Here is a 21,618-nt window from a genome sequence, read left to right as displayed (position 1 = left end):
AAAGTCGAAATGATACCTCTCTTCTAATTTACAGTTCCCACACACTGTTTTCAACATTCTGCTTTCTTTCAACTGTGAAATGTAGTAGAACATTCATGTGGAGATTACAGTGGCTTTTTGTCTGTACTGTAGTCAAACATAACAGACTAGAGTTCAGAAATAAGTGACATGGATGCAGGCAGGAAGACATAGCAATAACAGAGCTGGAGATGTATATACCACCACCACCAATGGTTATTATTACTTTAATCAGGAAACTACTGATTAGATACAATAATATAACTATGTGAAATAGAACTGGTGATAAAATAATAGTAAGCAGGATAATGAGTTTAGTGGTAATAATGCTGATGATACAAATGACAATAATAATAATGTGGAGAATAATATTATTTTCATCCTGGCCATGCCCATTTTTCACTTACACCATACATATTTCTGGTCTTTGGGACAACTGTCAATGTTGAATACAACCCTAATATATATTACTACATTCATTATACTGAATATTCATGGTTTTCATAGTTTAGTAATAGCTTCTGTGACATAATATAATATAGATTGCTCTTGCTACTGCATTTTGCATTCTAAGAAGATCCATGTTGAAGTCAGGGCCCAAGGAATATTACTTTTATTACTAGGTTGATCTGGGAAGAAAAGCAAGGAGAAAGACAATGTAGTGTAATAGTTAGAGTGATTAGAAGAACAGATCCCAAATCAAAATCCCAAATCAAACTTGAAACTCATTGGGTGATTTAAAGTATCTATGATTCTAATTTTTTCCATAAGTTTGTTAGGTCAAAATAAAAAGAACCGTATCTGCTCTTAGAAAATGGTTGGGATTACAAATTAAATAAAATAAAATTTGTGTGCATATTTAATGCCACATTTGATATTTAAATGTATGGTATATGGTGGAAAGTTGAAGGACAAAGTTATGTGATTTATTACCGATATATCTTTATCTACCTCTATAGGAATGATATGGTCTGAATGCAAAGAAATCTGGGAAGAAGGCCCCCGTGAATATGTCATGCATCTTTGGAACTTGCTGGATTTTGGGATGCTCTCTATCTTTGTAGCTTCCTTTACTGCCAGATTCATGGCTTTCCTCAAAGCCTCAGAAGCACAACAATATGTGGACCTTTTTGTCCAAGACAGCGACCTCAGTAATGTCACCCTTCCGCCTCAAGTTGCCTACTTTACATATGGTAAGAAAGCGTCCTTTCTTAATTCCTTTTCAGTTTTCAAACTGTGATTAACATTGCAGAATTATGGTTGGTCGCACAGTCCAGATGTTTAAACTGGATTTGGCATTTTTGTCCACCTATCAAGTCCTTCCCAAGGACCTGGGATAGGCAGATGTTGTTCGATGGGTTAAAGGTATCGTTGCAGGATGAAAGCTGTTCCAAGTAAAGCTGCCTTTTGCAACTGAATGATGGTGATTTTGTCAGTGCCAATGGTGTTCAAGTAGTGCTTCAGATGTTTTGGGATTGGACCCAAGGCCCCTATTACTGTTGGCACTATCTTTACTTCCTTTTGCCACAGTCATTCTACTTCTATTTGCAGGTCTTTGTATTTTGTGATTTTCTCCAGTTCTTTCTCTTCTATTCTGCTGTCTCCAGGTATTGCAATGTCCACTATCCAGATTTTTTTGTCATTCTTGTTAAGTCTGGGGTGTTGTGTGGCAGATACTTGTCAAACTGTGATCAACATTGCAGATTTATTATTACTATTATTATTATCATCATCATCCTTATTATTATTCCTGAAAGTCACAACAGAAAGCCATACATTTATGTTCATATAGTTTTCATATGCTAATGTATAAATAGACCCAGTCTGGTGCAGTGGTTTAAGACACCAGGCTAGAAACCAGGAGATGGTGAGTTCTAATCCTGCCAGCTGGGTGACCTTAGGCCAGTCATTCTCTCTCAGCCCTAGTGTCAGCCTTTAAGTAGACCAGACTGGAAACATGACAAAATTAACTAATTCTATTACTTTATTGTAAGGCTACGTTAACAGAATCTTGCAAGTCTGAAACTTCAAATCTCCCACTGTCTCTTTTTACCTCCTGATCAGTTAGAGTGGATCCTTTCTAAGTTTTTTTTTCTGTGCCCATTACTCAGTTGCAGGGTTCTTCCTCTTTTATCTGATTGTTCCCTAGACAGCCTCCCCCCCGCCCGCCGCGGGTCTTCCAAGGTCATTCTCACATTCCATTACACCTAGGAAGAAGGCAATGGCAAACCTCTTCTGAAATTTTTGTTAAGAAAACTGCAGGAACTTGTCTAGGAACTTGTCCAGGCAGTTGAAAGAAATCAGGAATGACTTGAAGGCACACACAAACACACCAAAAAGGTATAGGTATGGATGCATATGTAGAAGTCATAACTATGAATTAACTAGAAAAACATTACTGTTCACCATGGTGGGAAAACCTGGATAACTTCAAGGCTCCAGTTTTCCCTGCTTCTGATTCATTATCTTTAAATTGGCTGTTCAAATACAGAAAAATTTTAAATTATCTTTTGCAAATTAGAATATATAGTTCCATTTTTGGACAAGTTTTATTACTCTCTGGAATATTAAGAGTTCAAATGCAGAGATCAATCTCCATTCAGTTGCTTAAGAGTAGAACACTCTCAACAAAAAGTTAAGGACAAGTCTCTTAAACTTAGATGGCATTGAGATTTGTAAGTAATTTAAAGATGAAGGTATCTAACTTGCTTTCTCAAAATAAAAGCGACCAGGAGGTATTCATAGTTGGGTATTATGTACATTTCACAGGTCACAGCACATGTTTCACTTTTGGAACAGTGCATCCTAGAATGCTAATGGCAGGAAATAAAACATTCAGCTGATTGTTGCCTTGGACTGCTGCCAGGTGCCATTTCCAATCCATCTCCTTGGGAAAGAACATACAATTTTGAATATTAAAATCCCAATTGTAGCCTAACGTTCGTATTAGGAGCTTGTTTGCAGTACATGGATTATTGCAACACGCTCTATGAAGACCATCTAAAAATTACAACTGGTCCAGAATGTGGTGACAGAGTACTGGACATTCCATGGTTTGCTGATAATACACCACTGCTGTGCAAGCTTCACTGGCTTCCACTTTTTATCAAAGTGCAATTCAAGTTGCTGGTTATCACCTTTAAAACTCTAAATGGCACAGGGCCAGGTTATTTGCAGGACCGTCTCTCTCTGAGGATATGTGCTTGTCCCACTAGGTAAGATAGGGTGGGTGGGCTCCAGATTCTTTCCCTCAAATGTTGTCATCTAGCAGGACCTAGAAGGCAGGACTTCTCTGTAGGTGCCCTTGCCCTGTGGGACACCATCCCCACAGATCTCACAGGCCCCCACCCTCCTGGCCTTCCAGAAGGCCTTGAAGAGCTATCTCTTCTCACAAGTGTTGGGGCAGAATGAGGGCAGAGCCCAGCCAGGTGGAATGTTGATGTATAGGAGAATGTTGCCCTGGGGTGTGGAGAGATTTTATGATAGTTGTCTGATTTTTCTTTTTATGTTTTTATTGTTTTGTGAACTGCCCAGGTGTGTGATTTATAATTCGGATAGCTATGTTAAGTCTAATACATACATACATTCCTCACATTAAAGCCCAAATCAACTCATTTTATTTATTTAATTCATTTATATGGCTGCCCATCTCAAATACCTGACTCTGGGTGGCTAACAATATTTGAAGCAAGATTTAAAAAACAATATATTAAAATTATAAATAGCACATATAGCAGATGAGAAAAACCAACCAACCACAACAATTAATATAACCAGGATACGGGCTCAACCAAACAGTGGAAACACAGCACTTTGGGATGCTGGTCATTTAGAGATGAGACATATAAATGTTGTTTGTCCTCCCAGCAGTTTATTCCACTTAATACATAATATTTGAATGCAGAATTACCACTACAAAGAATAGGAACTGGGAAGGTAGGTAGAAGGAGATTGACAATATGTTCCTCATTGTGGGCTTTGCAAATTGAGTGCTGGAAAATGAGAGAAGGCAGTCACATTTCCTTCATTGTGGACTGAAAATCAAGCATGAATGTATCTGGCCTGTACTAGATCTTAACTCCTGTATTCCATTGCTTGGCATGCAGAAAGAGTGCAACAGATTGGAGAAGCATTTATGTCCCTTTAGGAAGGAAGGGGAATCCCTCCTGTGGGGCCTATCCTTTGCCAGGCGGGGTTCCAGTTCAATGGAATCAGATCACACCAAAGTAGAAGATCAGAAATCTTCTTTCCAGGCAATGCTACATTAAATAACGTTCAGTCCTTCTTGTTTGATGTGAGCTTGCTCAGTTTCAGTATGTCTAAGTTCTTGGCAACTCTGGATATTTTATTGTTTTATTTCCTCTTTTCTAATATCGTCTAGTGATTACAAATACATGGGTTGAAATAAAGCTGCATTAATAGGATGTTGCTCACACACACACACACACAATTTAAACCAACAGTCTGCTTTATTCTTTAAATCAGGGTTTCTCAACCTTAGCAACTTTAAGACGTGTGGACTTCCACTCCCTGAACTCCCCAGCCAGCATGGGGAATCATCTTAAAGTTGCCAAGGTTGAGAAACACAGCTTTAAATGGTCTGAAAATGTTCTGGAACATTAAGAGAGAGAGAGAGAGAGAGAGAATAAAAAAGATTGCTAACACAAATTTGTTCCCATTTTGCATTACACTTGAGCTGGATGATGTTATTACAGTGAGCTGCAGAAATACAGGTCAAGGAGATAGGATAATCATTAAAATCCAATGCAGTTGGAGCAATATTGATTTATGTCACTCAGATACGGGGACAGGCAGACATTTTCTTAAGAAAACTTTTCAGCATAAACTTAAGGAATGCAATTAGTAAAACAGTTATCAAACAAATAGGACATGCTAACTCATTACATTCCCTTTCTTCCCCCTACCTTTTTTTTTAAGCTGCTTGAAGCTTTATATTTTTATATATTGTAGTGTGATACACATCTCCCTCTTGTGACACAACTTTGTAATTACAGATCTTGTGTACTAATCTAAAATTGTGTAAAATCTGTCACTGAATTTATGCTTTGTTCTAAAATTAAAATATGAAACCACCGCTTACCATGAAACTATAAATTTAGTTAATATCCTGCCAATATGACAGGTGTTCAGTGCTTTTTGATTTTCTCCATTCTTTCTATTTCTACCTGTAACATTTCCTTTCCATTTCTAAACTGATCTGCTGTACCATCACTGTCTCTGAAATGTGCACATCCCTTTCTTCTTCCATTGACTGAACTTTGCTATATCATAAAGTGGCTTGTTGAGGAGAGTTTTTGAGGCTTGTTCAGGAGAGTCTGTGAATCTGAACTGTCTTCTGTATCATCAATACCCCGTGTGTTTTCAAATGCTGCTTGTTTATGAAGATCATTCTGGCTCTTCTGTCAAAAGCAGTAGCAATCTAATTGTCTATGTGTTAGGGCAATCAAAGAAAGTGAGAGAAAGGAACTGCAAACATACAGGTGACAGATGCTAACAGTTTCATGCACATGACAGTCAATATTCTACCTGCTCACTTACGGTCTCAGATATCCATGCTTGGCATCCTTTTTCTTTCTTTTCTTGAGAAGGAAGACTAAGGCAAAGAGTTCCCACAAAAGATGAATGTTGAGAAGGACTTTAAAGGAAGACAGCGGTGTCACAAGATATCTACTATGTATGGGAACCAAGAACATAGGGCAAGGTATTGAAATGAACAGAGAACCTTTTTTTTTTTTTTAATGAACACTAAGGCAAAATGTAAGGATAGAATAGAAATTCATGAGTGGAAGCAAGCTGAAAGCCAGCGGCATGCTAACGATCTCAATAGCCACCATTTTTCTCTGGAACACCCATGCAGCATCAATTTTTTAATATAAAATAGCACACAGATTAATTTAATAAGAGGTAGGTGTTTATTTTCCTGAAACCTTTATCTAAATAATGTCCCTCAGTTGACCTGTTGTACTTTTATGAACAAAACCTGCTGTTTGTGTGTGTGTGTGTGTGTGTTTAACTGAGACCTGCAATTTTATTCAGTTAGGCTGCTTTTTAACAATTAGTGTCAAATAATGCCTTGATTGGCCAAGAGTTATGCTTTGCCTAAGGAATAATTAATCTATATAAAATTATAATTCAGGTGACAATGTCTTGTTTGGAGATATTTATGTTTTCTCTAGGGACAAAATTAATATTGGATCATTTCTCTTTATGCTTGGGTATTGATTTGATTGCTTATGTGCCATCAAATCAGTGTTGATTCTTAGCAACCACATAAATAGAATTTCTCCAGGATGATCTGGCTCCATCCTGACTCTTTAGATCTTTCAGTGGTATACCCATCACTGTAATTGTGTTCATCCACCTTGCTCTTCACTTTCCTTTTACTTTTCCCAGTCTTATAGACTTCTCAAGAAAGCTAGGTCTTTGTGTAATGGGTCCAAAATATGGTAATTTGAGCCTGTTCATTTGTGCCTCAAGTGAGAACTCTGAATTTATTTATTCCATGGTTCTATTGTTTGTTTTCTTGGCTATCCAGGGTATTCTCAGGAGTCTTCTTCAATATCAGCGTTCAAACGCATTAATATTTTTTTTTGTCTTGCTTCTTCAAAATCTATTGTTTACATAATTCTGATCTGTATAGATATAGATACATCACAGCATTTGAATATTTTCCATCATTGCTATTCTACCAAGTGCTAGTCTGTAGCAAATGCTGATAGTCAATCCTAGAGGGCAAAAGCTTCAATATCAATCACTTCAATATCTTCATTGTCATTTCTAAGGTGGATTGCTTAACTTTTGTCATTCATTTAATCTTCTTTATATTTAATCTTAGTCTTGCTATTTCAATGTGTTCCCAACTATTATCACTAGAGTTTGCAGATCATTTGCATTTTCAGCTGTCGGAGTAGTGTCATCAGCACAGTGCAAGTTATTGACGTTTTTCTTCCCCTACACTCATCTTCTTCCAGTGTAGCCTCCCTCAATATATATTCAGCATTTAGGTTAAATAAATAAAAGGAGAGCATACAGTCTTGTTTCACTCCTTTGTTGACTTGAGGCCAGTTTGTTTTGCCATGTTCCATCCAGACTGTGGCTTCCTGTTCTACGTATTACACCTTTGCTTATCATATTCCTAGGACACTGCCTTTTTAATATATATTCAGCAACTAGATTTCTGTTTCCTAAAACTACATGGAACATGTATTACTCCTGGATTATTAATTTCCTACTGCTCTATATCAGCATAATTCTCTCTGTAAGGTAGCATATAATTTAAATTGGCTTTCATGGATGTGAGCATGCTCTGCTATCAACATAGTGGCCATCAGATATATTTGGATGACATCTCTAAGACTTCCTGGGCTGTGTGATTTGTCATAGTTCAGCAGCTCTGGAGGACCACAAGTTTCCTGCCACCAAAGACTTACTTTAATTGTCTTTTCCCCTTGTTGCATGCAAACCAAAGAATTCACATTAGAGAAAAATGTGTTGCAGAAGGGCTAAAATATGGGACGGAAGTACTGTCAGTCCCATCCTTCCCTGAATATAAAGCCCATTTTGCTTTCATTGGATCATATTATATAACAAGCATGCATTTATTTCTGGCAAACAATGTTTCCTTCTCAAAGCAGTATTCATAGGAACATAGCAAACTGCTTTCTACTGAGTCAGACCCTTGCTCCATTTTGTTTTCTAAGGTGTTAGGTAAGAGATAGCAGAGGACCTGCAACTTCTGCTCCCCCTACCCCAAAGGAAAAGATAAGGTAATTTTCAGTCAAGCTTGAGTCCTGTGGACAAGATGGACACATTCATGCAGCTTTATTGAAGTGACTTGCCATTGCCTTCTTTGTGATGTTTTCCCCAACTTCTCAAGCTAGCCTACAGACCTAAGATTCTGTGGTATGTCTTATCCAAGTACTAACCAGGCTGACTCTTACAACCTAGACAAGGTCAGCCAGGTGATATCACCCATAAGACTCTGCTTATAAAGCAGGTGCTCTATCACTGTGCTTCCCTTATGGCTGATGTAGCTTCAAGTCAATTTTTAAACCTGTGGCCATTATGTTTTGATGTTCTTGTAACTCCAGGTATGGTGGAAGTGGCATTTATCTTTCATTTTAATGCTACTCTTAGTACCAAAGGAGGCCAGAGATTGTATATATATATATATATATATATATATATATATATATATATATATAAAAAAAAACCTTCCAGTTAAAATTATATTTAATTCTAAAACAAAAATAACTAGATCAATCAACAGTAAAATTCCCAATCCTGGAATCAGACAATAACATTACAATAATTGAAACAAATTTCATTTAAAAAAAAAAAATGAATCGCAGTCTGATCCTGAAACAGTTTTTAACTTACAAATACTTGGCAAGTCTTGAGTTGTTTATAATGAATTGGAGTGAGGGGGAGGACAGATGCCATCAAGAAGGGCCTACTCCTAGCATCCCATGGTGAGCCAAACCCATTGGTGAGACTATAAGCAGGACCCCAGCAGATCTTAGTGGATAGTACTGCAGAGGCTATTTTTTTCAGTCCTTCAATCCTAAGCATTTTAGGCATTTTTTTTTAGATATTTTATCTCACCTTTCTTATTTTTATAAATAATTCAAGGTGGCAAACTGTGAGGTGAGTTGGGCTGAGAGAGAGGGACTGGCCCAAAGTCACCCAGCCAGCTTTCATGCCTAAATTGGGACTAGAGCTCACAATCTCCTGCTTTCTAGCCTAGAACCTTAACCACTAGACCAAATATGGCTACTGCCAAATTCTAATTTGGAAAACAATTAGATCAGGCAGGATGCTAAAAGCTTCATTATAGTGGCTTGTCTCATCATCACTATGGCATGAAATTAATTCTGCTGGAAGTGTATATGGGCTTTCATAGTAGCATGAAAATTAGCATCAAAGTTCTTGATTCAAAATATGTATTTTTTAAATGTAGAAAAGAAAAAGGCAAGATATTACAAACTGCTTGCAGACAGCACTAGCTGTATTTTAAAAAGCTTGTATCAGGAGAATTTGCATTGAAAGTCTTGCAACAAGAAAATGCACGGGATAAAAAATGAAATAGGTGATTTGCATTTATAAGAAGTCGTCAGGCAATTTATGCTATGAGTTACAAAAATTGTGAAATGTTGCAAATGTAAACAGTCACATCATTTTCTGTAGCATTTATGTAAAAAATAGAAGGTAGAAAACTCAGTAGGAAGAATGCCCTACAAATACAGATTAGAAAGCAGATTGGATTTTTAGCAATTTAAATTCCTTTACATCATCACATTCTTCCATCTGTTTGCACTAGATAGAACTGCCATGGATACCTCCCAACCACTTTCTGGCCTCTTTCTATCCTGAGTCTCAAATGGTTGTATTTTCTGACCAATATATATGCAAGTGCACATTGTGGCTCCCAGCCAATTATGCTGACTTCTGATTCTAATACATACATAAATTTGAAGGGCAGAGGCCAGAGCAGAAGAAATTGAATTTTCTTGTGAACATAAACATGCAAGAATATTATATAGATATCACATTCCTCAGGGGACTGGCCTGTAATTGCACTGGTATATTTGTTGATAAAGAGTGATGATTTCATGAGAGAACATGCATATAGTCAGTGGTTTGGCAACATATGCCAATCGTTGATTGAATTGTCCTTTACAAGATGTCTCCAAAGACCTTTGAATATACTAGTAGAATTTGCCCAGCATTCTGGCCACAGATCTTCACTACATCATATAGCCTTCTCCATGGACATCCATTTAGAGAAGTCTACTTTCCAAAGAAGAGCCTTTATCTACACCACTGAATGTGTAGAAGTTCCATATGAGCAAGAATCAAGCATTTTCTGAATGCCCTGGTTATGTGGTAGCCTTAGCAAAGAACTTTTCCTTGCTGAACTTCACACGTTGTCCTCAGCTACCCACAGAAGGAGCTCTGTGGTTGATGTTGAGGCTAAGGTGACTCAGTGCAACTACCCTAATATATTTAGGAACTCGAAGCTGGTGGTTGTTTCTAAAACTAAGAAGACAATCACAGATAATGCTTTAATCAAACAGTCAGAATGATGATTAAACCAGAGTATTTATTTGCTTACTTAAAATAATATTGATAGTTGCTCTTGCTCTTCATGGGTTCTTAGGGTAGGTTGCAATCCATGAAATAAAGTAACCGAGTAAAACCAATAAAATAAACAATGACTTAATTTAAAATATACATTAATCCAGTCATTTTGAAAAATATCATATAGGAAATGCCATGATCCAAAGTCCTGGAGAACCAGTTTGGATATTATTCCCTAGATGGATCAGTGACATACAAGCCAGAATTCTGGGTTCAAAGAGATGCTTTAACTTTTTTTTTTTTTTTAATTAAGATATAGAAGGTTTCAGGCAGCTTTAACTCAGACAGTTCAGGCAGCTTTAACCTGAGGCTAGATTAATGTAGTCACTAGTGAGAGCCACTAAATAAGTAAGGAAAAAATTGGGCAGCATATTTCACAGCAGGTAGATCAGAGCTGCTAGTCGCACTGCTCTTTAGTCCACTTTGAATGGAGCCCTCTCTGATTCCTTGGGAATCTTGCAGTTCTGACATTGTAAGGGGGAAGAAAATAGAAGAAAAAGAGAGAGAACCCAAAATAGCTAGAAAGAGAGGGCAAGGATAAAATGGTGACTCTTCAATAACATCTAAGAACTCCATCAGTTAAGAATAACGATGTAGACTGAGTGTTTCTTCTTCAGTCTTCCCCTTGCCATCTCCCTCCTCCCATTTTTGATTTGGATCTTAATTATTAATTACATATATTGCCTATTGTGTTTTGTTTTAGCCAGGAGCAAATGGCTTCCCTCAGATCCTCAGATCATATCAGAAGGACTATATGCAATAGCGGTGGTACTCAGTTTCTCACGGATTGCTTACATTCTCCCAGCCAATGAAAGCTTTGGTCCTCTCCAGATTTCTTTGGGAAGAACTGTGAAAGACATCTTCAAGTTCATGGTCATCTTTATCATGGTGTTTCTTGCATTTATGATTGGAATGTTCAACCTTTACTCATACTACCTGGGTGCAAAATATAACCCAGCGTTTACAACGTGAGTATCTGCAGCATGGGTTTTGACTCCCCAGACTTCTGTTATATGTATTCTATAGAATTACAGACTGTATGTATTCCTGCATTGTTGAAACATTACTGTGAGTAATATCCAGTTTAATTTTCACCCAACACATTCCCAGTCAAATCCTCTATCCAGATCAGACGCCACTCAGTTCAGCTAGCAAAATGTATAGTTCGATGTTTATTTTTTAAACATTAGCAAACATCAAAAACAGTTTAACTGGTAAAATGGGACCAAGGGAACACGAAAACAGGGAGAGAGATATAAACAATAGGCAACAATTATCTATATAGGTATCTCTAGATATCAAAAAGCACAGAAACAATACTGTGAGTAATTAGCATGGCCAGTCCCAAAGGAAGATAACAGCAGTAGCATAGAGGTGGAAAGTAGGGCACCAGGTGATATGTCCTGCACCATTAATGACACAATTGGGTGGATGAAGATGATATATCCAACATGCTTATCATTTTCAGATATCAAGTGTCATACAGTTAACCAGATATACTAGAAAGGGCTTCAAGAAAACTCACAACATTTTGAGAATGAGGGGTTTATTTGCCTCAGGCTTTAATATATATGAAGGACACAGCAAAAGCCATGCTTCAGTGAAGGTGCTTAGAGAAGCTAGTTGCCATCACTGATATTTTATGTTTATTTCTCTCTTTCTCCAAACCATTATTCCATCTGTTCTATTCCAGTTTGCAGTGTCCCTCTATATGACCTGGCAGTTTTCTAACAGGTTGGATCAGCAACATGCCCTCAGAGGCAACGTCATAATTAAAAATGTTAAAAATAGAAAATGGCCAATAGCTCACAAAGCCAAGAAACCTTACAAATTCTCTGTGTTCTTGCCACAGCATTTTGTGAGCAGGCTTTATGATATGCTGTAGATTGCTGGTCACTGCTTATAGAATATTTTGGGATTAAATCTTTTACAAAATCTTAAAAGCCACAAACTTGTAGCTGGCTGTGAAGAATGTGATGACCTCTACTCCAGCACAGGTCTATATGACTTTGCTGTAATGAATTCAGTAGATCATAATCAATGAAAATCCTTAAAAAGAGGGAGGGAAGGAGGGAGAGAGGGAGGGAAGGTGGGCTATATGGACTTGGCCCCACAGATCTATTTGTATTTTTAATAGGTCACCCCATGTTTTGTACTATGTTGGTGCAACTGCAAATGTATGCATAAATATAAAGCAAGTGTTTCTACCACAATATCATACAGTCAAAAGGCAGCATCAGATTGTCAGCAGCCAATGTGCCCTTAATTTATTCTCTGGTGTGCACATCTTTTTTCTGACAGCTGTTGCAAGTGGAAAATAGTATCTAATCCTGTAATTAAAGACTGCTCCCTAAAGAAGATGCACAGGAGAGCTGATTTGCAGTTACAACTGTCATTTTTTAAAAACTTCTTATTGCTGCAGTTCATCATTCTGAAAATGCTTCAGGGAATTCCAATTTGTATGTATGGCAAGCTGAATTTCTTGTCATTAAGTGATTAAGTATAAAAAAACCAAATGTAGTCAGTATCTGAAAACTTCTTTGCCTTCCTTTATGGTCAAGAAGCATCATATCAGCAACCCTGTTCTTGGAATTTGTATACAGATCTTTATGTTCCAGATGAGAGATACACATACTGTACACACATCTCATCTGAAATATAAAGGTCTGTATACAAATTATATAATCTCCAGAGAGAAAGCTAGATAGACATTGGATTTGGTTTTGCTCAGTTTACTAGAACTTGTAAAAACTTCATTTTCATTCCCTGGCTTGTTTGTCACCCTGATTTCCTCTCCATAACCCATTAGAAAACACCAGCTGGCATAAAAAGATTTCTCTTTATAAGTTTTTAAAATATATTTCCATCTATCTCTGATTTTTATTGAGTATCTCATTTTATTACATCAAATAATTTGGAACAAATAAACAATAGTAGCATCATTATGGATCAGAAATGTCTATGACTCTGATTTTAATACAGCCTACAGGGATTTAGTCTGAAATAAAAATAGAATTAGGGATTATATGTTGGGAATTACTTGTTAGGCCGAAAATAATGTTAAATATCTACCCCATAAGGTTGAACGGCCTTAAATCCATGGAAATTAATAGGCTTACGTGTATCCAATTTGGTATTAAATTGTTACTGAAGTACATATATGCTAAGCTAAAACAGAATACACAAGAATAAACATGAGCAACGTGCATTTAGGACAAGATAGCACAGCTAACAGATGATATTTCTGAAAAAGACATTTCCTTGTAGTATGTTCTCTGCATCTAGAAGTCTATCTTACAAGCCCCAAATGACCACCGAGATCAGCCAGCAGAAGCTTATCCAGACTTTTATGTTCTACAAATGGAAGGCCTCCTTTCATTAGGGCAGTGTTGTCCAAACTTGGCCACTTTAAAATGAGTGGACTTCAACTCCCAGAATTCCCATACTGGCTGGGGAATTCTGGGAGTTGAAGTCCACTCATCTTAAAGTGGCCAAGTTTAGACAACGCTGCATTAAGGGAGACATATCTCCAGCTGAGAGAACTTGGGAAGGTACCATGTTTTTCAAAGCATGCAGATGGTTCCAATGAGCAGGGGGACTGCCTTGTCTCCACTCCAAAAACTCTTCCATCAGTGATCAATGCACTTAAGTATTCCTAATTCTTGGATAGATCATGTCCTTTGTTTTCTTTGTAGACAAGAAGATCTAATTTTGTATTTCATTTATATACCAGACACATTCTTCCTAAAGTTCACGTGTTGCAATTAAGGCAACTATTCCTGGCAGTGCGTTTAGAAAATGTGTTAATGAAAATGTTTGCGGATGTAATTATAGTCACATTACTTTTTGAAAATAATAATTGAGTATGAGTAAGATCAATCTTGCTTGAAGAGCCCTTATTGCAGTTATTGACCAGAATAATATGCAATTTTACAACTAAAATCATAAAACTCAAATAAAAGATAGAAAGTGTTTCTACAAAATGACAGTAAATAAAGGTAATAGTGAGACAATAAGAAGAAACATAAAGAAAAACAGAAACTAAAATAATGAGTTGGTCATGAAATTTGATAAAGTACTATACCTATAAGGGGGACGCGGTGGCGCAGCGGCTTAATGACGCTGAAACTTGCCGGCCAGAAATGGTCGACGCTTCAGCGGTTCGAGTCCAGCCTTCGTGTTAACAGGGTGAGCTCCTGTTTCCTCCCCGGTTCCTGTCAACCCAACAGGTCGAAAACTCACGTGAGTAGACAAATGGGTACTCTCACTCCGGTGGGAGGAAAAATGCTGGTGGCGCCTTGCAAAAAAGGAGTTGGGAGCAGTTGCCGGTAAGCGCGAAAAACCGCGCACGCCCGAAAAGGGCTCAAAGCAACGGAAACCCCGCCTCCTGCGCTCGCCAGCTGGGCTCTGCCCTAGGAAGGAGGCTCTGGCAAACCACTTCCGAAAAAAACAGTTGCCTTGAAAACTGCAAGGACTCGTCCAAGCAGTCACTGCAGGGTCAGCAATGACTGAGCGCAGACAAAAAAAAAAACTATACCTATAAAACGCCTTAATTGATACAATACTTAATTACTAAAATACAATTCTAATATACCACTTTCAAAATACTAACTTTTTAAAATTTGAAACACTAGCATATTTAAGATTGAAACCCATTGATTGATAAGACACTTTATTAAATTCTTTATTAAGGTTGCACATCAACCCCATGAATTTAGTAATACTATAGAGTAAAAATTGGACAATACTTATCTAGTTAAATCTGATGCTCCTTAAGCATCCTAATCTCCATATTCAGGATGCTGTTTCCACAGAATTTGCCAGGTCTTTTTGGATCTGTATCTTCAGGTAGACACTGCACATACACGCCATTTGGCAAGTTCTCGAGTGTTGACACCACTTAGGCTAGCAAATTTCTGTGAATAACTGCAGGCAACAGTGGAGAAGAACATGGGCAAGAGTTTCTAATGCCTTGTCCCCTTGTGGGCACAGTCTTTCCTTATATGATAATCATATAACAGCCCTCAATGATTACTAATGGGAGAATATCAAAGTAAACAACTCTGCAATATTTTGAGAGAGTAAATTGAAGATGGGGCTGCTTGTGGGGTTACTAAGTGATTAGTTGCCATGCTTGCAGAAATTCTGCATTGATCTTCCTGCCTGCCCATATGAATTCATTTGTATTTCAGGATATCCCTTGAATAGTCATGTCCCATTCCCAGAAACATCTGGGGGGAAAACCCACACTGCATCATTTTCTGCTCTATCCTAGCTTTCCAGGGCACATGAAAGGAATCTGCCAATATTAAGAGGGTCAAGTTTTGTGGTAAGAAATTTTACTTTAGCTAGCCATTATATATCCTCATCCAGGCCCTTCTATTGACCCTGGGCAGGTCTCACAGAATGTCTCATCTCATAAAATGTGACTCTGGGCGCCATACAATAAGCACAGTAAAAAAAAAAAAGACTTGGAAGACTTGTCTTTAAAACATGAACTAGATAGACCCATGCAGAGATATCTGACTTTCTAGACCTAATTCTGCTCTGCGAGGAAGTTGGGCTAGAGATTTGGCCACAAAGAGTTTAATGACAGCTGGAATATATTGTGCTCCTTTTGCGTAGAAGAATGATACAATAGCTGCAATGCTTCTTTGAGCCTTTTGAAAAACATGTAAGAATTGAGGTTTCCAATTTCCATTTCCAAAATCCTCCTGAGATACTTAAAACAAGCCAGTGGTCATATTTATGCCCATTGCAAATCCAGTTAATATTTTTAGGTCTTTTTGAGAATATCATCATCTTTGTTTTGTTGCAGTTCAATTATAAATGATCCAAATGTAAGAGGAAGATTTACATTAAATAGGAAGGTCCTATTTAGTCTTACTGGGATCAGTGATAAGTTCATCAGCATCTTCATAGAGTAATCACTGCTGTATGCCTGCAATGTTCAGTGGATGGTGTTCTGTTTGTCAGACAATAATTAATTATATTCATATAAAAATTAAATAATAAGTGGGCAAAAATGCAGCCTTGTTTGAATCTTCTCTTGGTAGGGACAGACTCAGAGAACTGCTCTACTGTATCACATCTTACCTTCAGTCTAGTATTTTCCTGCATTTTATAAATGAGGGTAAGCAGTTGTGGGTCAACTGATATACTTTTGAGCTTATCTATTTCTGAAGATACTATCAAAGGCCTGCTTCAATACAGCATAAGGGGTAGATCTTGGTTGTGCTATGCATTTATTCGTAGATCTGCAGTCAGCATGGGAGAGATCCAAAATCCTCCTCAAGGGGATGTTTTATCAAGCTCTCTGCATAGAAAATTTCTTCCCACTTTGTTAAGGGACTATGAGAAAATGAGTGTGAGGCTCTGAGTGCCTGCAAGGAGACCATAGTCCCCAGAAAGTGGAGGTGTCATTTGATTCTGCTGCTGCTAACAGCTGGTTCCACATAGTCATTATAACATCCCTCATTTTGGGTGTCATCAGCAGTTTTTAAAAGCATTTTTGTTGTAAGGTCAGCTGGATGGGCTCTTGCATGGGATTCATCTTGTAAGAATGATAAATAGCTATCAGCTCTCTCTTAGCTTTGACTCAATCCTGATTAAACCAGGAATTTCTGTTAGGGACATGCTGCTTATTTCTTTCTTTTGCCAAATTGCCTGCTAAGCTTCAAAGTCACTGAACTAAAGCCTCATAATATGCCAGTGTGTTTATACTTTATTTATTAAATTTACATAGCCACCTAACTCACTTGCATGTGACTCTGGATGGCATACACAATTAAAACAAAACTAAACAATCAATAAATTTATCCATTAAACAGTTAAAAACAATTAAAAACCAGAATTATAACAGATAGAGAAGAATGCTATCAAACTTATACCAACCATTTAATGGGCTCCATGTTTCCATGAGATCCCCAGGCCCAATGGCAAAACCAAGTTTTATAGGCCTTCTGGAAGGCCAACAGGATTGGGGCCCTCACCTCGGGGGGGAATGATGTCCCAAAGGATGGGTGCTACACACAGACAGAACAGGCTGTCTGCCAAATGAAGCTCCTTGACTAACAGGACCCACAACATGTCCCTCCTGCCAGACCTGTTGGGACAGGTGGGTGTAATTGGGATGAGGTGGTTCCTCAAATAACCTGGCCCCATGCCATGTAGGGCATTAAAGGTCAAAATCAGCACCTTGAATTGGACACAGAAGCAAACTGGTAACCAGTGCAGCTTGGGGAGTGGAGGTGTAATATGTGCTGTTCTTTGGGCACATATAATTGCCCATGCAGCTGCATTTTGCACCAGTTGAAGCTTCCGGATACTCTTCAAGGGCAGCCCCATGTAAAGTGCATTACCATAGTCCATTCAGGACTAGGGCATGAGTGACTTAGAGTACAGCCTCCCAATCCAGGAAAGGGTGCAACTCGTACATAACACAAAGCTGTGCAAAGGCCCCCCTGGCCACAATAGCCACCTGCTCTTTGAGCAGGAGACGTGAGTCCAGAAGGACCCCCAGATTGTGCACTGGGTCTATTTGGAGCACTGCACCTTAGCTATTTATCTATTATAAATGATGTAATCCAGGTGAGCTTTTCTGAATTCAGGCTTTCCTTCAAGAGGACATTAATTTTCTCTGATCATCTCAGCCATGGGGCTGACATCCACCTTCCTTTCAGGATGGGCAACATCCCTTATATATAAATCTTGCTCCATTAGGAGTAACTCCAAGAGCAATGGTAAATAGTCATTTTCTAAACAACCATCCACCTTAAATCTATGGATGAATCAGAACAGGCTGTGGGAGCTAGCTACATAATCTAAAGCAGGGTTCCTCAACCTTGGCAACTTGAAGATGTGTGGACTTCAACTCTCAGAATTCCCCGCCAGCCATTCTGGGAGTTGAAGTCCACGCTTCTTCAAGTTGCCAAGGTTAGGAACCCTGATCTAAAGTACTCATATTCATATCTGCCCAATATGTATATTGCCCTTGATAGTCCTCTCTTGCAGTCACATTCAGTAGGTCTAAGCTATTGAATACCTTGGCAACATTCAGACTCTTATAATTATTTCTGAAGTATTTAGAACAACGCTCTAGCAAGGGAAATACTTCCTCTGAATTGGGGGTTGGGGGATCATTGATGGAACTATAGGTGCCATATAGGCAGCTAATTTGAAGCTTCCTACTAGGGAGGGAGGGGAGATATACATTAGCTATCAATAAACTGCACCAATTAAGTTTAATTAATACAGCAAGTGCATTTCTTTCTGGGTGGTGGTGCAGCTTAACACACATGGCACAAAGCTTGGTGAAAATAAGTACCCCTAAGTCCCCACTAGCCCCTTACCTACTTTCACAGAGGACAGTATGGAGACTGAATAATATCCATCTCAGTTTATCTCCTCCTGCGCCAGGTATCCTGTAGGAATACAACACCAAATTTTGTTGCATTGTTTCCAAAGCTGGGGTCCCTACGCTATAAATTGCATACTGCTATATTCCATGAAATCATTGCAGATAAGTGATTTAGCCATTGAGCATGGGATGGGTTTCTTCTGCCTTTTTGGAGATTGGGGGTATTTTATAGGGATGTGCTCCATCCAAGAGGAACCATTGTCACATGTAATGGACAACTGGTAAGCTCCTTGTTACAGTCTAAGGCAGTGTTTCTCAACCTTGGCAACTTTAAGATGCATGGACTTCAACTCCCAGAGTTCCCCAGCCAGCATGGTGGCTGGGGAACTCTGGGAGTTGAAGTCTATGCCTGTTAAAGTTGCCAAGGTTGAGAAACACTGGTATAAGGGAAGGATCTCTTCTGTACCTTCTTGTTTACCAGAGGTGAGGCGGGCACCTACCCTCCCAATTTTTTGGAAGGAATTGAAGACTTGGCTCTACCAACTTGCCTAGGGTGAGGAAAGATACAATCGATCCTGGGGATGGCTGGTGCTTTGACAATGCTCCCTGAGTTTATTAACACCTAATTAACATCAGCCTCTTAGAAGTATCATAAAGGAAAATAAAGGAAGTTTGTTTTTTAGTACATTTTAATTAATTAATATGTATTTATTTTAATTAATGCTTATTCTGCTTTTTATTGTAAACTGCCCAGAGTCACCCCACAGTGAGATGGGCGGTGACAAATTCAGGGAAGGAAGGAAGGAAGGAAGGAAGGAAGGAAGGAAGGAAGGAAGGAAGGAAGGAAGGAAGGAAGGAAGGAAGGAAGGAAGGAAGGAAAGTTCCATTGGAGTCTTACTCTAACTCCCCGATCAGGCTTGTCCCCTGGCTCTGTCCACTTTAGTATTTCTGTTGGGGCCTCTGAGTTCTTTTTATTACTCCAGCGTTCTGTTGGTGTGTCCTGCCTTTGATGACTGTCAAGCCAAATTAACTGAGAAAATTACCCTGGGGGTCCTCTGTTGTATCACTCTGCATCACTGATTCTTGTATTTTTTTCTCAACCCTTTGAACCACCAGACAAATCAGATCCATTAATTTGAGGACTTTTTAAAGTGTCACTTAACTGTCTTGATAAATCAATAAGCACTATATAACATTCTTCCTCTGTATAGTTCTGGATTGTTCTCACCTTCTTTTCTATTCTCTGAGCCACGGCAGAATGGCTCATTTTAACTTCCCTCTGGGACTCTGATATGAAGCTATGATATCTCCTTTTTTTTAATTTGCTGGCACTCTGAGATTTGTCCTCACAGTATTTCAATATATTGTTAATTATCATCTTTGATATCACTTTGGTATGCTTGTTGTTAACTGATGTGATCTCTTTTAAGTAATTCTGTTCCAGAGATGGCTATTATTGATGTACTTTTTAGTGCCTCTGCTCTGTGATGGATTTCATTTTGCCTTACTTCTGGAAAAGTTTTAAATTATCAAATTAAACTTTTTTATTTCCTCTATTCCTTCCACTTGTTCCTCCTGTTCCTCCTTTCTTTCCTTATTTAGAATATATTTAGCCTCCTCATTTTGGCTAAGATCAAATGTAGTATATATCTTGCTTACCATTTGAAAAGATGTGCACTTGACATGAAAAATAAATAACATAGCACTCAATGGATTAATCCATTGTTTGGAATAGTGCAGCTTCTCATTATCAGTTATATTAATCATATGGTTTATGTGTTTGTGCATGTGTTTCTTTTGTATATTTATGAGCCACCAAAACTTTGCTTCAGTTTATGAAATGGATAACTTTTCCATGTGGAGTTTGGAGAAAGACGAGTGGTGGAAAAAATACAAAATAATTTTCATCCAAGCATTTCTTGTAAGCATAAAAAAGTCCATTCTAGGATAAGTATAGAATCTGGTTTACTCCTTTTTTTAAAAATAATTTTATTAAAGATTATAATTGCAATAGTAAAAACTAATACAAACTAAAAGAAAGAAATAAGAGTATAAAGAAAGAATAAAAAGTGCAAAGGAAAAGAAAGAAAGAAAGAAAGAAAGAAAGAAAGAAAGAAAGAAAGAAAGAAAGAAAGAAAGAAAGAAAGAAAGAAAAGAAAAAGAAAAGTAATATATAAAGAAGTGACTTCAACCTTCGTCACAAGTATAAACAATTCTGGCAACTTTTCATGGGAATCTGGTCTACTCCAATGGCCAAATTTATTTCTTGAACCACAGATATTATGGGTTTCTCATAAGATATCCCATGCCACAAATAAATTTGTGGGACCTCAAAGGGCAATAGTAAATTGATTATCCAATAAATAAAATATCAATTTAAAAACTATTCAGTTAATTTAATATAACCCAGATTAACTTCATCCTTAATGAAGGAGGGGTTGGGAATTTACCAAACTTCCCATTGTGCTCAGAAATATTTATTTATTTATTTATTTATTTATTTATTTATTTTGGCAGAAATCAAAGCATGGTTCGTAGATACCAATACTAAGCTTAATAGCCATTAAGTCCACCTGTCAATGTCTTTGTGGTAGTTTTATTTTATTTATTTTATTTTGAAATATTGTTTATAATGAGAAGGATCCCATAAATACTTTGGTTTCTCATTATGATTGACATCCACAATGAGACCTAAATATTGCCCTGCCACAATCCAATGGACTAGCTTTCCTTGCTGCCACTTTCACTTTTACTTCCACATTCACGTACACATGCACACACAAGGTTGTCAGACTATGTTTTGGGAAAGGCAAGACTGATCTTTCCTGGAGTAGTTCTTTCCAAGCTGCCTGAGGAGTAAATAAAGAAGACTCCTTTAGCATAGGGTTGAGTGACTGATGAATTGGGAAATTCCTAGTCTGAATTTTGCTTTTGCCAGAAACTTGTTAGGTAACCCAAAGCAAGCTGTCTTTTGTCAGTCTATATCTCTTCATCTGCAATAGGGCACATAGATGACTTATTATATATGATTGATGTAAGGATTATAATTAAGCATTGTCTGTGAAATGCTGGAACTCATC

General features: G+C 37.9%; 1 protein-coding gene across 1 annotated transcript in view; it reads left to right on the top strand.

Annotated features, from left to right (window-relative positions):
- The window catches only part of TRPC7 (transient receptor potential cation channel subfamily C member 7), a 133,956-nt gene that overhangs the window by 88,892 nt on the left and 23,446 nt on the right, over positions 1 to 21,618 (top strand). Inside the window, exons 5-6 of the mRNA XM_088134676.1 lie at positions 978 to 1,211; positions 10,883 to 11,147. Coding sequence (XP_087990802.1) covers positions 978 to 1,211; positions 10,883 to 11,147 — 499 coding nt within the window. The remainder of the gene's footprint in view (positions 1 to 977; positions 1,212 to 10,882; positions 11,148 to 21,618) is intronic.

The sequence above is a fragment of the Python bivittatus genome, unplaced genomic scaffold (assembly GCF_059951505.1).
Source record: "Python bivittatus isolate LINGU-HERP-01145 unplaced genomic scaffold, Pbiv_v1 ctg000080_np1212, whole genome shotgun sequence".
In the NCBI taxonomy this organism is placed as follows: domain Eukaryota; kingdom Metazoa; phylum Chordata; class Lepidosauria; order Squamata; family Pythonidae; genus Python; species Python bivittatus.
This window is presented reverse-complemented; position numbering and strand designations above follow the sequence as displayed.